Genomic DNA, 17,825 nt, shown 5'->3' with positions numbered 1-17,825 from the left:
ACGGTTTTATAAAAGCTATTTATTTGTTGTAAAGTGTAAAAATCATTTCAGAAAAAAATAATTCTTCTGTCAGGCGCTGTTTAAGTAAAAAGTGCCAGGGACAAACGCTGTCAAGATGAGATGTGTAGCTATGTCTGTCATTATTCCAACAACTTGTTACGAAATAAAAAGTTTAACAAAGAAAAACGTACTATCCTCTCGTCAACATTATAGCTTGGTGTGAGCGCGGCGTGCACTCTTTAGCTGTGGAGGCGCGCACTACATCGCGTCACAGAAGGACGTACACTCAAAAGTAATCGGGTAAGTTCGTTTAGGCTACATGGTGGAATTTTTCGTTTGATCAGTTCATGAAAACGTTTATTCCAAGGGGGTAATCTAGCACTCGGAAAGCGTTCCACCCATAGGGGCGGCCATTGCTAACCAAGACATCACCTGCTGTTAGCATCCCATTGACTCCCATTCATTTTTGAGTCACTTTGACAGTGAATAACTTTACATCTGAGACGTTTAAAGACTCCATTTGTCCATTGTTTATTTCTAAAGAAACACGACAATGCATAAAAGGCTCCATTACCTTGTATCTTACACTATCACCCCGCAGAAGCTGTTTTTGTAAAAATAGGCTAACGATTGCATCACAACCAACGTGACTCTGTCGCACAGTTGAGAAATTACCGTATAGACCTGAGGAGATGCTCGCAGTCAATCTTTTACTGTCTATGAGACAGTCGGGGGGACGTGGAGACATAAAGTCTGATAAAGTCAAGGGGGAAAAATGGGGAGTGAGCCAAAAGCAACGGGACAAAACATTTAAACAACGTGATTCAGATTTCACTTTCCACAACTACTAGAAGACCTACAGCTGTCAGACAGGTTGCTCAAGTCACATCTACGTCGTCAAGCTCAGTCTGAGCCTGCGCAGTTCGCTCAGCCATCAGGAAGTGAGTGCTCCTATACTGACCTCACTTTCCGTCGTTGAAGTCTATGGGAACGCTTTGTCCATTTCTTTTACTGTCTATGGTTTATCCCACCCCTCTCAAAGCGATTACAATTTCATTCGGTTTGGGCATTTTTATTCGAATGAGGTGTTTATATGGAGCATTTTGGCTCGGATCGGACTTTCAAACTGATTATAGTGCTCCATGTAAACGCACATATTGATTTACATTACAAGCAATCAGAATTTAATTTGACTTTTGCCTATATAAATATAAGCATCTGCCTCAAATTGGTTGTGTTTGAGCTCCATATGTGACCCTTGACCAACCAGTCATAAGGGTCTTTTTTTTTTTTTTTTTTTTTTGAAATGTATAAATCGTCTGAAAGCTGAATAAATAAGTGTTCCACTGGTTTATGATTTGTTAGGATAGGACAGTGTTTGGTCAAGATACAAATATTTGAAAATCTGGAATCTGAGGGTCCAAATTGTTGGTCACCTTTAAAGTTGTTTAAATGAAGTCCTTAGCAACCTTATATTACTAATAATGATAATGTATTTATTTATTTACTGCAGGAAATGTCAAAAATATCTTCATGTAACATGATCTTTACTTAATATCCCAATGATTTTTGGCATTAAAGAAAAATGTATGATTTTGACAATGTATTTATGACTGGTTTTGTGTTCTAGAGTCACATATATGAGCCATAAAAGCATGGTAGCACTTTATTTTACAGTCCTGTTCCCCATGTACATACTATAGTAATTAAACCTAACCCATAGTTACCTTATATTACCCAGTGCAACCAGTAACAATGCACACTTTTATTTATTAGATTTTCTTTTATAGTTTGTCTAAAGATTCGATAAAGTGTTCCACTGGAATTGAGAATTGGATCAGTAGATCTATGATAACTCGTGAAAAGGTCTGATTTGAAAGGCTTTAAAGGATACTACAAAATTAGCCCTTCAGCTGTCTTCCTGAAAAGCCTGAGTAGAAAGATCTTGACAGGCCCGGTTCATTCAGAGTGTTTGGACAACGTTTCCATTGGTGTTACAGGGAGGTTATTTTGAGGGGCTCGTGTTGTCAGCTGTTGTCTTGAGTCCTGGACCCTCCTCACGTCTCTCTGTCACTCTGTTAAAACTGTGGACTGGCCGGTTCATTGTCTTCCTTTTCTATTCAAACCTGAACAGACACGTGTAGGGTAAGTTTTGAGCTTTACTATTTTATTTAACTGTTGAGCTGAATGTGAGAAGTGCGTCTTTGAGAAAAATAGTTAGTTGGTTTTATTTGGGTGTATATTGTGTTTCAGTCCTTATAGTGTGGTTTTATTATTGTGCTTTTTGTAATGACAATAATATGAAGACAAAGTCTCCAATGTAATAATTATCTAATTTTCAATTAAACTCAGCAAAGTAATGTTGTCTGTTGCATTTCCCAAAGTTGGTCCTAACTGTCTGCTTGACTCTTAGCCTCTTGTTTTGAAGGTATACTGATTAGAATAGTCATCGTTTTTTTCCACTTTGCGTAAAACTGCCATCATTGACATCAGAAGCTACGTGGCTGGAATAAGAAATAGCCTTGTCCATATTTAGAGGGTCCAAAAATAGCATGTGGCTTCACAACAGGTGCCGTGTTGCTGAAGGAGGAGGGGTGATGGGATTGGAGGAGGAGTGGATGCATGCACATGGGGTGGAAAGAGGGCTATAATTTTAACCTGATAAGCAACAGAGCTGGGACATAAACAACCTCTGGAATCTCAGAGTTCATTCCACATGAAATCAGCCGTGTAGAGCTGAAGGGCTTTGGGTCTGGCGCTATCTGTGACACATCAGATTTAGAGGCTCAGCAATACTCTGCCACTGTGATTTGTGCTATTTTCTCTGCGCCCCCTCCCGTAGCCTTGTGTGTCACATGCGGCTCATTGCCTCTCTTCAGATGTCCACTTGACATCGAGGCAACTTACAGATCATGTGATTCTTTTATATGGCTTGCATTAAAAATGTTTAAGAACTAACTAGATCACTAACTATATTTAACTACATCACTAATTATAGATATTAAGAAACAGACTTTTGAATTAAAAGTATTTTGGATAGATAGACGGACAGACGGACGGACGGACAGGTAGATAGATAGATAGATAGATAGATAGATAGATAGATAGATAGATAGATAGATAGATAGATAGATAGATAGATAGATAGATAGATAGATAGATAGATAGATAGATAGATAGATAGATAGATAGATAGATAGATAGATAGATAGATAGATAGACGGACGGACGGACGGACGGACGGACGGACGGACGGACGGACGGACGGACGGACGGACGGACGGACGGACAGATAGATGATAGATAGATGGACAGACGGATGGACAGATAGATGATAGATAGATGGATGGACGGACGGACGGACAGACAGATAGATGATAGATAGATGGACGGATGGACGGACGGACAGACAGATAGATGATAGATAGACGGACGGACGGACGGACGGATGGACAGATAGATGACAGACAGACGGATGGACAGACGGACGGACGGACTGACGGACGGACAGATAGATGACAGACAGACGGATGGACAGACGGACGGACGGACTGACGGACGGACAGATAGATGATAGACAGACGGATGGACAGACGGACGGACGGACGGACGGACAGAAAGACAGACAGACAGACAGACAGACAGACAGACAGACAGACAGACAGACAGACAGACAGATAGATAGATAGATAGATAGATAGATAGATAGATAGATAGATAGATAGATAGATAGATAGATAGATAGATAGATAGATAGATAGATAGATAGATAGATAGATAGATAGATAGATAGATAGATCATAAATAGATAGCAAATTGGCATTTACATTTCCCTCCAGTTATTTCCAATTGTCAGTTTCAAGTTTCAGCAAAGATGTATTTTTCAGAGTCACTTCTCTATTATTAGGATTGTTTCTGCCTGAGGCAAATGCATTAATCAAATGTTATTTCATTTTCCCAAATCTGAATTCACATTTCTTACAAACAACCTCATGCATTTCAAACACAAATCCCTTCTATTTATGCAAACATACCACAGACTGGCCAAAAGCCATCCGTCTTCTTCAGTTTAGTGGCTGGTGATTTCAGGGAGCCATATCAAACCTTTCTGCAAGTAATGCATAATCACTTCTCATTAATTTCAACAGTCTCATTTCAGCATCAAGCCAAGAGTGTAATCAAGGAATTGGCTGTTCTACCTCTGCTAATCAATCTGCTTTCTTATGAAGCACTTTATGATATATTTAACTAGATTTTTTTGCAGCAGATGATGGAGGGCAGTGACCAGACCTCTGAGAGCGCCAATGAACAAGTCGATGGCAATGAGGAGCAGCTAGTGGACCCCATGGAAGACTTCAGCAGGCAGTTAGAGGATATAATCAACACGTATGGAGCGGCATCCAGCCTGATGCAGGAGCAGATCTCCATCCTGGAGTCTGAGGAGAAAGGGGAAGAGGAGGTGAAGGCTGATGAAGAGGCTGAGCCCAAAGAAGCTGCTGCCAGCCCAGAGAAAAAACAGAAAGCTGATAAGAAACTCATCAAGGGCCTGGGTGAGAAATCTGCACTTGTTCTCTTTTAGTTTGACAAATGTTTTGAGGTTTACCAGACAAACTAAAAGACTAAACCTCACAAAGAGAGTTGCCTTTTGGTCAGCATCAAAAATGGCATCCGACCTCACGATGAAAGAAGGAAAACAAATGAAAAATGTCTATTAACACATTAAAGCTGCTGTCCGTAACTTTTTTTGTGTTCAAGATATAGAAAAATTATATAATGAGAATGTACAACATGAATCCATTTTCCAAACCATGTTTTTGTCTTACCCTGAATCATTATGGTACACTTATAATAAGAGTTTATATTGGGACTATTTCAGGCCAGACGAACACAGTCCCTGCGTGATCCGCCATAGACATAAACAGAGAGAAGTAGCTCTGGCTGCAATGTTCTTCTGCAAGACGCATGCAGTTCTGTTTATTAACCACTAGAGTGCAAAAAGTTACGGACTGCAGCTTTAAGTAAACTTTACACGTACACCGTTCAAAAGTTTGGGGTCAGTCGGATTTTTAAATGTTTTTGATAGAAGTCATTATTAATGTTGAAAAGGTGTTTTTGTGGAAACTGCAATTTAAAAAAAAATCAGGATTCTTTGATGAATATTTTTTTTAAACAACATTTATTTAAAATATAATTTTTACTGCACTTTTGATCAGTTTAATGCATCATTGCAAACATTCAATAATTAATTTCTTTAAAAAATAAAGATCATACGACTCCAAACTTTTGAACTGTAGTGTAAGAATGAGTGACACAAATGGCATTCATTTTGTAGAATGATCCACATAGCAGAGTTTTTAGTGAGAATACTGATTACTGTTTTATGCTTGAAAAAAACGTTGTATGCAGCACCTCTCAATCACAGATGGAGATGGAGCCATAAACAGTGATTGGGTTTTTCTATCAGCAGGATGGTCGAGTGCCATGAGTGCAGTAATCAACTCTTTGGAAAATTTCCATTCTCAAGAAAAGGGTCCTCACGTCAATAATAGCACCCACTTCACCATCAAAATGCTCACAGACACTTATTTGACTTATTTTTCTGCCACACTCTTAGTCTTAAAGGAAAAATTTGAGACAAGAATGACAATTCTATCATCCTTTACTCACGCTCATGTTGTTATGTGTGACCTGTATGACTTTGCTATGTAGAACACAAAAAGAGAACATTTGAATAATGTACAATATATTGTTCTGGTCACTCATTTCAATTCAATTACAATAAACAGAGGTGTGTTTCCAAAAAGCATCGTAAGTTGATTGTAGAACAACTGCCACCAATGATCTCTGCAATCAACTTATGATTTTGGGAAACACAGCCCAGGTGCCTCCAAGATTCAAAAAGAAAACAAAAGTACCATAAATGTATCATAAAATATCATAAAAGTTGTCTTTATTACCCACGCTCTATATTTCAAGAATGTTCATTCAAAGTTATCTTGTCTGTAATTATGTTCTCAAAACGTTCGCACAAAAACGTTATTTCACACAGAAAAATAGGGTGTCAAAATTCTACCTTTAGCTTGTCGCTGGGGCAGTACCCTTAAAAGGACATATTTGTGCCTGTTTTACTCCTAAAAGTGCATATTAGTACCTTTGAGTACAAATGCGTACCTTAAGGTACTACTATGAACCTTTCTGTGGTAAAAATAACGTTGGTTCTTTTAAGGGTACTGCCCCAGCGACAAGCTGTTGTACCCCTAAAGGTACAATTTTGACACCCTATTTTTCTGTGTGTTATAGCTACATTGTTTATGGAACATTTTCCTGAAACGTTTTAGTTGGATGTCCGTTTAACATTTTTATGTTACTACTTGTTTCAAAATTTCAGAGAACATTTAAAAGTAACTCCCATAAAATTAGCAAAATTATAAAATGAAGGTACATTTTACACGAAGGTACATTGCTGTCACTGTGGCGGTACCCTAAGGTACAAAACCAAAAAGGTACTAATTTGCACTCTTAAAGTACCGATATGTACCTTTTAAAGTACTAATATGTACCATTTAGGTGTACAAAGATGCACCTTTTCAATTTTGTACCTTAGGGTACCGCCCCAGTGACAGCACTGTACCTTTTTTTATGAAAGTTTAGGAAAATGTTCTTAGAACTTACTTTAAAGGGATAGTTCACCCAAAAATGAAAATTAGCCCATAATTTACTCAAGCCATTCTAGGTGTATGACATTCTTCTTTCAGAAAAATAAAAATGTCCTGGCTAATCCAAGCTTTATAATGCCAGTGAATGGCAGCCGAATCCAGCGTCCTTTTCGAGCCAGTTACGCTTTTTCCATGAGTTGAAAACGGAAGGCTGTCTGGTGGAAGCTAGATATTTTACTTTATAACGTGTTAAATATGGATATGTTTCTTACAAAACCCATTGATTCGCTTCAGAAGGCCTATATTAACCCCCTGGAGTACTTTTATAATGAATAGATGCACTTTTTAGTCTTCAAATTTTGAGATGCCATTCACTGGCATTATAAAGCTTGGAAGAGCCAGGACATTTTTAAATATAAATGATTGTATTCGTCTGAAAGAAGAATGTCATATACACCTGGGATGGCTTGAGGGTGAGTAAATCATGGGCTAATTTTCATTTTTGGGTAAACTATCCCTTTAAGCGTGCTTTAATGACTTTTTGTGTTTCATTTTGAAGCTTTCTATAGAAATAACAAAATCATAAAGGTTTTTAAGCATGATGATGAATAAATAATGCCAGAATTATCCCTTTAAAGCTGAGTATCTCTTGAGCCTTGTTTGCTTTTCTCAACCATTTTATCGCATAGTAAAAATGATCACGCTGTGATTACACTACTTCTGCCATTGATTTATTTTGAAGCTTGCGTGCAGAACTCTCCCTTGTGGGCTTCTGCTCATCTCCTTTTTCTTTTCATTCTCTGATCTGAACGGAAAGCGCTTGTCTCGTAGGTAAAGAGGCCTCATCCTTATTGCAAAGTCTGAACAAGCTCGGCTCACCAGAAGAGAAAGTGGAAATGGTGTTGAGGAAATACACTGAGCTGGTGAGTATCCAGACCTAAGAGAGCAGCGCTCTCTGAACAGATTTCATCACCGGCAACATCAATGCATAGAGGCCAGTTAAGAGGAAACAAATAGAACACAAACCGGATTGACACACAAAGAAAATAAAAGAACTCCTGGTGTGATGTTAAGAGTGGTTTCACTGATACTGCGATGACCTAAATATACGGCGCCCCGGGCTGAATAAGCTAGTCTGAAAACAAGGCCATATGCCACACAAGAAAGCCACAACACTTTCTTCAATTTTAGAACACAGAGATAACGGCAGGGGCACATAAAGCAGAACGTACAAGAAGTAATTCTTCCAGTTCTGACAAAACCTGATCTTTACAGTCTTTGGGCCCTCTTTATATGAGAAAACTGAAAAAGTCATTCCAAAACCCGACAGACATTATTTAAAGCAGCTTTAGATCAGCCAGAGGTGTTGATGCGGCGCATGAGATGATGTATGGATCACACCTGTGTGTGTTTTGTGCGTATCGGGCAGGTGGAGGAACACAGGGCTGAGGAGAAACAGCTGGGGCAGCTTCAGCAGAAACAGGGTCTTCTGGTCAAGCAGAGAGATCAGCTTCAGTTCGAGCACAGTCGTGCCATCCTGGCCCGCAGCAAGCTAGAGATGCTCTGCAGGGAGCTTCAGAGACATAACAGGACACTGAAGGTGAGAACACTATCTACTGACATTTTAAGAAATCGGAGTTGTGAAGTAAAGTTAGGCTATGTTACATTGGTAATATTATTTTTTCCCAACCTAAAAATCAGCTTAAATGTTGTTTCTGAGAACGCTATTGCATTTATATTATTAAAATGAAACAAATCAATATGACATTGTGAAAAAAGTGGCAGTGAAGATATGTACACTCACCTAAAGGATTATTAGGAACACCTGTTCAATTTCTCATTAATGCAATTATCTAATCAACCAATCACATGGCAGTTGCTTCAATGCATTTAGGGGTGTGGTCCTGGTCAAGACAATTTCCTGAACTCCAAACTGAATGTCAGAATGGGAAAGAAAGGTGATTTAAGCAATTCTGAGCGTGGCATGGTTAATGGTGCCAGACGGGGCGGTCTGAGTATTTTACAATCTGCTCAGTTACTGGGATTTTCACACACAACCATTTCTACGGTTTACAAAGAATGGTGTGAAAAGGGAAAAACATCCAGTATGCGGCAGTCCTGTGGGGGAAAATGCCTTGTTGACGCTAGAGGTCAGAGGAAAATGGGCCGACTGATTCAAGCTAATAGAAGTGCAACTTTGACTGAAATAACCACTCGTTACAACCGCAGCAGAACAGCAGAAGACCCCACCGGGGATCACTCATCTCCACTACAAATAGGAAAAAGAGGCTACAATTTACACAAGCTCACCAAAATTGGACAGTTGATGACAGCTCACCAAAATTGGACAGGGATGTTTTCTTGGCACACTTTAGGCCCCTTAGTGCCAATTGGGCATCGTTTAAATGCCATGGCCTACCTGAGCATTGTTTCTGATCATGTCCATCCCTTTATGACCACCATGTACCCATCCTCTGATGGCTACTTCCAGCAGGATAATGCACCATGTCACAAAGCTCGAATCATTTTAAATTGGTTTCTTGAACATGACAATGAGTTCACTCTACTAAAATGGCCCCCACAGTCAACAGATCTCAACCCAATAGAGCATCTTTGGGATGTGGTGGAACGGGAGCTTTGTGCCCTGGATGTGCATCCCACAAATCTCTATCAACTACAAGATGCTATCCTATCAATATGGGCCAACATTTCTAAAGAATGCTTTCAGCACCTTGTTGAATCAATGCCACGTAGAATTAAGACAGTTCTGAAGGCGAAAGGGGGTCAAACACAGTATTAGTATGGTGTTCCTAATAATCCTTTAGGTGAGTGTATAATCTTACAAAAAATTTATGTTTCAAATAAGTGCTGTTCTTTTGAACTTCAAAAGAAGATTCCTCTATCACTGTTTTCATAAAATATGAACTCTTTTCAACATTAGTAGTTATTTCAATGATATGAAATAAGAACCCTTCACTGACACTGACATGTAAAGAGTTTTATTTTTACATGCCATTCAGGGGTGTTTTCATCTGAATTTGATAACACCACAATAACAGACCTTATAGCAACTTCTTGTTTGACATGTTGAAGATTGTTGAGTTAGACTTGTTGTCCTCTTGTTACTCAGTGTTTTGATTGCTGAGATTGAGTCGACTCTATTTCCTTCTGAGGAAACGGTGTGTTTGAGCCCAGTGGGATGTTACTGCAGTGACTCTGTGTCTCTGTCGATCAGACACTGACTTCTCAGACTCAAAGCACTGCTGACAGGTCACTATGACAAGAGGGATAGTGTTACCAAGCTTCAGTGGCATTTGCCCTTCTTTTATAAATCAAAAGTCAAAGAGAATGTCTCACTGGCTCAAATCACTGCAGAGGCCATGGTCTCCTGTTCTACCATTCTGTTGGTGTAATACTACATCTACATCCCACAACAAAAGATAAAGAGTTTTTTTTATGTGAAATCTGTTGAATTGGGAATAATAGATTTAGGCCCCGTCCACACGGAGACGTGTTTAGCTGTATACGCATACATTTTGTACCATATCAGCATTTCGTCCACACGGATCCGGCGTTTTAGAAGCATGATTGAGATATTTTTCGAAACCGGGTCCCAAAGTGGATAAATCTGAAAACGATCATCTTCCGTTTTCCTGTGTACAGCGAATCCGTATATTTTCTGAAACGGTGATGTCATCACAACGTCCAGCATGGTGAAAGAGTTAAGGGATACAACTACGGGCACTGGGCATGCGCACATCAATATGGCGTCATTTAATTACCGTATCTGCATTACTGTAAGGGTATGTTTAGGGTCGGGGTAGGTGTAGGCGTTAATAAAACACATCTGTCAAGTAGCAAATGTATTTATTGTTATTTTATTGTGAGATTTTGCCTCACCTCCGACCACTGCTATACCCCTTCTAGCCACAACTCTTCTTCTCCGTTTTTAGTGTATTTCTGTGGCAGAATTACAGCGCCACACACTGGCCTGGCATGCAAACTATATCGTTTTTAGTCCGTTTCAGTAGTCTCGTGTGGATGCAGATATTTCTTGAAACGAGGGGGAAAAAAAGATCGGATTGGGAAAGCGCTGGCTTCATGTGCCTTAGTGCGTGCAATAGTCTGATAAGGTCAAACTGGCGTGATCATAGATATACATCATAGATAACCCTTTAAAACGATTTACATATTTATTTATTAATCAGTACTTTTATTAAAAAATAAACAAATGACATGAGATGAAGACTCCAGTCATAGTGGGCTAATAGAAGCTGAGATCATATGTTGAGATCATGCCATCCATTCAAAAGAGCCGTTTTATATGAGTCATTAGCTGTATATGCTTTTGATTCACTAAGAAGATTGGGTAACACTTTATTTTGATGGTCCCCTTTCAACATTCTGTTGACTATTTGTAATTATATGTCAACTAACTTTAATTAAAGTATAAGTAGACTGTCTGCTTAATATCTGCTAACTTATAGAGTGCCGAAGTTATGATGTCACTTTTTAGGCCAACCCGGAAGTTAGCGGCGCGTGGGTTCCCTCGATCAAAAACCTATGCATTTTCCCCAAAACAAAACAATACAGTCTCTCCACAGAAATGAAGAACTGGTAATCGCTTACCTTAATATCACAGATTTCAGTGTACAACAATATTTGGAAACTACAATTTGAAAGGACTAAATATAACGTTATGTATATCAGGTATTACGTTAGGTACACTTCTAAGAACGTAAGGCTGAAACGCAGGCTATTTTTTTAAATTATTATACATTTACTTACAGAATTCAAAAGTGAATGAAACGCGGGCTGGACAAACTGGAGATTTCCTGTTTGTCACGATGAAGTCTAAAGTCCCGGCCAAAGGATGCTTTTAGCAACTTGTTAGCAACCGCCGTTTTTAAGACACAATAAAGTTTTTAAAAAATCACAAGCAGGTTAGAACTAGTGTGTTTTATGTCATTGATCAAAAGGTGAAAATATTTAGAGGCTTTGTTAACCACAGACTTTATTTCAGGTGATTTAGCAAAAATCCATTTAAAAAACCATAGACTTTAGGGCGAGGGAACCGGAAGTGCTAAAATGCTAACTCATTTCCGCGTTTTGGCCAACAAAGTGATGTCATAACAGACATTCTATTGACTGTAAGTAATATTGCAAATACATGTCAACTTATTCTAACCCTAACAGTCTACTAATACTCTACTAACATTCTAATTAGAGTTAGTAGTTAGTATTCAGTAACCATGTAGATGCAACATTACTTATAGTCTAGAATATGTTAAAGGACCGTAAAAAAAAGTGAAAGGCAAAAGCCAATTTGCAACCCCCAACAATCTGGGGTGTGTGTCCTGATTTAAGCCTTCTCGCAAACAACTTTCTGTCCCAAAAAATACTATTTTACTGCTCCTGATTGCATCGGAGCCTGCACAATCCCAAATCATATATATCAAACATTTTTGTTGCGGATGTTGCACACTCTAAAAACTAATACTATGATTTACTCAATTTTTTTGGTAAAACATTTTTACACTAAAAAAATTGAGTAAATTTTAAAGCAGTGAAATCAATTATAGACACCATATGATCTGAGTAAATGTAAGTAAAAAAATTAAGTAGATCTGAGTAACTGCATTTGTTACATTAACAAATTCAATTGAGTAGAAAAAAATGGGTAAAAAGCATTTAAAAAACCAATATTTATGACTAATATGAACTGTTTTTATTTATGAGTATTACTAACTTGTATAGTATAACATTAATTTCCTCTAAACCTTTGTAAAATACTCCACAGTCCACACAAACACACTTATACATGACATGGCCTTTATTGTCGATGAGGACAGCAATAACGTTACAGCATATATTACTGTTTTGACATGTAAAGAATAACAGTTATTTTACAACATTTAAACTCATGTAACAAACATTTTAGAAGTAAAAATTAAACATTTAAAAGTAATTCAAGTGTAATCAACCGTTCTGTTATCCCATTTCCACCGTATCAGCGCTGTTTCTCGAGCCTGAGATGGACTAACTTTACGGTCTGCGGGTGGACTTTGAACTTGAGACCTCATTCGTAGCTGAAAGATGCTGCGAGGCGCCAGACTCCATAACCTGACAATAAACAAACAGTGCCCAGTTTTAATAAGATTTTATCATCCAAATTCATAATATTCATTATCTTTAGGAATAAAGTTGTGTGTTTTGAGCAACACAGCAGGCGTTTCAAAGACCAACGTCACACGTTAACTTAAGGTGACTCACACTGTCCCTGTATGTTGTTTTGAATTAAATAAAATGCCTTTTAGCACAGTAATGATTATATAGATAATAAAAAAAACATACAAACCTGAATTTCACAGAGGAAATGCCCCAATTCTGCGACGCTGAGAAGAAGAAACTGCTCTGGTAACTGAGGAGAATTCAAATATCCACTCACTCAACCGTCGAGCTGTCGTCACGTCAGAGGGTGGGGGAGGGGTGCATTGTTTTAATCGAGTAAACTTACTCAATTTCTTCAGTGTGTGTTAAATATTAATAATCTTGATTTTAATTAAGTAATATTTGTGGTTCTTAAAACATATCGGTTTAATTCTCCATTGTCAAATATTTTGAAATAAATTTCGCAAATGTATTAAGTATATTTAAAATAAATAATTGGTTATTTGAATACTAAATTATTTTAGTGAAAAAAACTTAAATATAACTATACATTTTAGACAAAATTAACTGTTGGATTTTTAGTCAATTATTTTGGTATGTTTAACTAAAACCATCAAGTAAATGATATTGAGAGATTTTATTAAGTTAATAAAGTTAATTATTACTGTGATATTTACTAAGCCACTGAATTATTTTTTAGAGTGCATGCTTCCCAAATGGCACCTAATAAATCACACTCTTCCAACATGTCCAACTGATTGCCTCAATTTTTTTAAGTTTTGCCAACTTATTACAGTGCAGTACAGTCTCCACTCCTGGAGGGCCACTGTCCTGCAGAGTTTACCTCCAACCCAAATTAAACACACCTGATCCAGCTAATCTTCAGGATGCATGATTTTTTTCCACAAACCATTTCAGTGGAAATCCCACCCTGCAGCTAATCTCATTGGTTAAGGTTAGGGTGAAGGGTAGGCTTAGGGCTTAGTGTTTGGTGTAGGCAATCAGCACTGGGATTGACATGACAAATTAATTTAGAATTGGCTGCGGGGCGGAGTTTCCTCTAAACTGGGTGGGGGGGGGGGGGGGGGGGGGTTACTTATCTACAGGATTACTGAGACTTCCAGGCAGGTGAGTTTGAGCTGGTTGGAGCTAAACTCAAGGACAGTGACCGTCTCTGAACTGAGCCCCCATATTTGTTCATTTACAAAAGCTGTAACTCAGCACATGAAATGCTCCCAGTAGTCGGATATAGTGGTCCACTCATGCCTTTTCACTCTGCCAAACAATTATGTTGCCTTCCAAGAGACAATTTCACAAAACGGAGGTGAATGAATCTTGTGCAAAGCACCTGGAGCCATTTTCTTTGCAGTTCAGCAACTGATTTGTGTCTATTTGTACTATTCAATGAACAGGTGCTGGAGGACTTGAAAAGGGAGCGGTTTCTGTCCCAGCATTCACACAGACAATCTTGTTTTCTGTTTTGGTAATTGCAACTTTTGGCAACCCTTATGAAAGTACATTTTATGAAGCATACATTACTTAAGTAATATTCAAGTAGTATACTAATAACAACACTGTCAGAAAAAAAGGTACAGTGCTGTCACTGGGGCGGTACCCTAAGGTACAAAACTGAAAAGGTACTAATATGTACCTTAAAGGTACTAATACGCACTCTTAAAGTACTGATATGTACCTTTTAAGGTACTAATATGTACCATTTAGGGGTTAGTAAGGTACAAATATGTACCTTTTTACTTTTGTACCTTAGGGTACCGCCCCAGTGACAGCGCTGTACCTTTTTGTCTGAGAGTGAATGTACTAGTAGTAAACTTCTAAGTGAATCTTTTTCAATACAGCTTTGGACTAAATCAGCCCACTTTTAAGTGTACTATAACTGTAACAGTAGTACATTAGCAGTACACTACATTATTGTGTGATTATTACTTATTTGTACTGCATCTATACTACAAGTGAAAGTAGTATTGTGAGTATACTTGTAAGTTTTCTTTAAGTGAACGTAATTTCATACTTATAGTTTACTATATTATTATTGCACATGAAGTATACTTCCTATTTCAGTATTACTTTTTTAATTCTTAAAATATATCTTTAACTCTACTTTAACTCTTTCCATTTTGAATACATTTTATTCAAGCTTCCTTTTCTTATCAGCACTTTTCATTAAAAAAGCAACATTTTAAACAAAAAGCTGAGAAAATCACATTTTTTATCAAAGACTATGTCTGGAGCAGATTCAGAACGCTGATCAAAACAGATGGAGCAATTCAAGTCCATCAACAACCACTAAGCTTCACAGTCGTTTCCTCTTAATGGGTTATATTAGGCAGTTTAGATTTTCATCCTGTGTAATGTTTGATGATCGCATTGTTTTACATTTGTGTGAACTTTCATTTTGAATAGATTATATTTAATAAAGCTACATTGGTGTAGAAAATAAATATTCAGTAATTTGATCATGGAGCCACATTATATCTAGGGCCTTTAAAATTAAAATTACAAAATAAAAGTTTATTAAGAATTAGAATATAGAAGGGTATTGATATATATTTAATACTTATACACAAAATGGGAAAGATAGCATTGATGGCACATAGACAGGAATATTCAATTGTGATGACAGAAGAAAAAAAAATAATTTCTAGTTGTTGTTGGTGAGACCATTAAAAATGTGTACCAATTTACTCATGGAGCCACTTTGAGATCCTGTATCTCTGGAAATGAATGGGCCTTAAAAGTTAAGGAACCAAAAGTAAAACGTGTTTGAAGAAATATAATCTATTAAAGCTACACTGTGTAACTTTTTTAGTTTAATCTTAGCTAAAAACACTTAGTTCTTTCAAAAATATATGTGCTCATTAATGTATATTTACTTCTTTCAAGTTATAAAGTATTGCTCGTAAGTTTATAATAGGCCATTGAAAATACATACGGGTGAGTGGTTCGAATGCTGGTCGCCATGTTGCCCCTCCATCTTGAAAGTACATTAGCCAAAGAGGGACATACCCGTAAATTCAAGCTTCGCCTTTCGCGTTTTAACACTCGATGGCACCGTGTCCAATGTGAAGAGGGGAATTGCCATGTTAATCTTGGACTAAATCGGCCACCGTAGGAGTTAAAACAAAATCAGAATTGAGAGGAACAGAAACTAATATTCACTGGATGATCATATTCCTTTTCACCACTAGATGTGGGAAAATATCACACAGTGTAGCTTTAAGTTATCTTCAAATGGAGTTACAGCCATCCAAACTTGGATTTTAAAAAAACAAAAGCGCATTTTCCCATTTTTGAATGGTCACCGTTGGCATATAATGTAACAAAGATTGCTAATGTCAACCAATTTACCCAATAGATCTACCAATCTCTGTGTGAAAATAAAATATTGATGCTGCCATCTTTCTAAAGCCATTTTTACTCAACTGTGAAAATTGGCATCTGACCCCATATTGAATTACTCAGTAAATATACATGTCACAGTCTAAAATTTGTTTTTGTGTATTCCATGGCAGAAACCATCTTCCATAGTAAGGTGACTCAGAGAGAAGCTTTCTAATCACGTTTGCGTTGTATTTTCTCCTCTGGGCATTGAAGATATTCAATTCTTGCACTAATATAAACTCTGCATGTCTTTGGAAGTTGATGCTATCGCTCCCAAGAGGCTGGCTTTGACCTTGTTCACTCCCCAATCAATTTTATTCAAGTAAAGAAGCCATTAATGAGCAGGTCAGAGCAGAACATCTAAGCCCCATGTGTAGGTGCGACTCTCAGCTATAATGAAGGTAAATTAGATTTAATCTGGGGTCGTTCCCCCTGTGCTTATGCGAGTATGATTCACCTCCCCGATGAGCTTGCGTAGTGGTAGAACAGCTTCACCTTTCCCAGATGGGAGCTTCAGACTTATGCCATGTGTAAACACAGGCAAGCAAACAGCTTCAGCCCTTGAGAGGAACGCTCCATGCTTGGATTCCTTACGATTAGCTGAGTCAGGAAGCCAGCGTATCTGAAACAGGAGCTCATGTTTACAGAGCGCACACATGGGATGGCAGACCTGTTTAGCATGCACACGTCCAATCCGAGGTACTAAAAAAAGATGATATTGTTTATCTCGCTCCACAAATCTAGAGCTTATAGAGCATGGTATGTCATTTGCACCATTTGATTATTAATATGCTCATAAGCTGGTCTTCACCACTCAGCCCATGTAAGTTACAGTGCCGTTAAGAGTCATAGCGCACCTGCTTTGAACATGTTGAGCTATGGTACTCAAGTGGGACACTCAGGTGTCCATTCCCTCCATCACTTTAATTTCATGTCATTCTCTACGATATCTATCCTTTAACATGGTGGAAGTCATTTTCGAAAGGTTGCTCTTATTCGCATACATTTGAATCACACATTTATATAAAGTTCATATGAAAGCTCTTAAAATGTTTTAATCAAACATACCTTTTTTTTGCTATAGAAGTGTCTTTTATATAGATTTTAATGTTTTATTGTTAAAACAATCCCAGACAAAGACTTAATCTGCTAATATGAAAATATTAAATTCAATCATGGAAATATTGAAACATTATAATATAAGATTTTTTTTCAATTATTGAAATAAACATAGACAATATTTTTTTACACAATAAATAATAAAAATGTACATTTATATACATTTAAACGTATGTCCAGTAGTGTAATTTCCATTCTATTTTCTTGTTTAGTGTTATTTTTGTATTATTTATACTCTATTATGTAATTATTAATATTTTAAATCTCTTTTATTTTTCTATTTCTATTTTTAGTTTTATTTACATTTTATTCTAAGGTTTTGCAATTTTGTCATATGTATTTGTCAATTATATTTGTTTTTTATGTATATTTATATTTATATTTTTAATTTAGTGCTGTCAAATAGATTAATCACGATTAATCGCATCCCAAAAAAAGTTTTTTTACATAATATATATGTGCGCATGTGCTGTGTATAAT

The 17,825-nt window shown here is 37.4% G+C and overlaps 1 protein-coding gene across 3 annotated transcripts in view; it reads left to right on the top strand.

The window, feature by feature from the left end:
- The first annotated feature begins 1,987 nt into the window (after positions 1 to 1,987).
- The window catches only part of txlnba (taxilin beta a), a 31,352-nt gene continuing 15,514 nt past the window's right edge, over positions 1,988 to 17,825 (top strand). For 2 of the 3 annotated variants that reach the window (XM_067417864.1, XM_067417863.1), the window contains exons 1-4: positions 1,988 to 2,145; positions 4,268 to 4,550; positions 7,488 to 7,579; positions 8,086 to 8,256. In XM_067417864.1, coding sequence (XP_067273965.1) covers positions 4,268 to 4,550; positions 7,488 to 7,579; positions 8,086 to 8,256 — 546 coding nt within the window. In that variant the 5' untranslated portion in view covers positions 1,988 to 2,145. Of the gene's footprint in view, positions 2,146 to 4,264; positions 4,551 to 7,487; positions 7,580 to 8,085; positions 8,257 to 17,825 lie in introns of all 3 variants that reach the window. The other variant, XM_067417865.1, reaches the window with a different exon arrangement.

This window comes from Pseudorasbora parva, chromosome 15 (assembly GCF_024679245.1).
Source record: "Pseudorasbora parva isolate DD20220531a chromosome 15, ASM2467924v1, whole genome shotgun sequence".
In the NCBI taxonomy this organism is placed as follows: Eukaryota; Metazoa; Chordata; class Actinopteri; order Cypriniformes; family Gobionidae; genus Pseudorasbora; species Pseudorasbora parva.
This window is presented reverse-complemented; position numbering and strand designations above follow the sequence as displayed.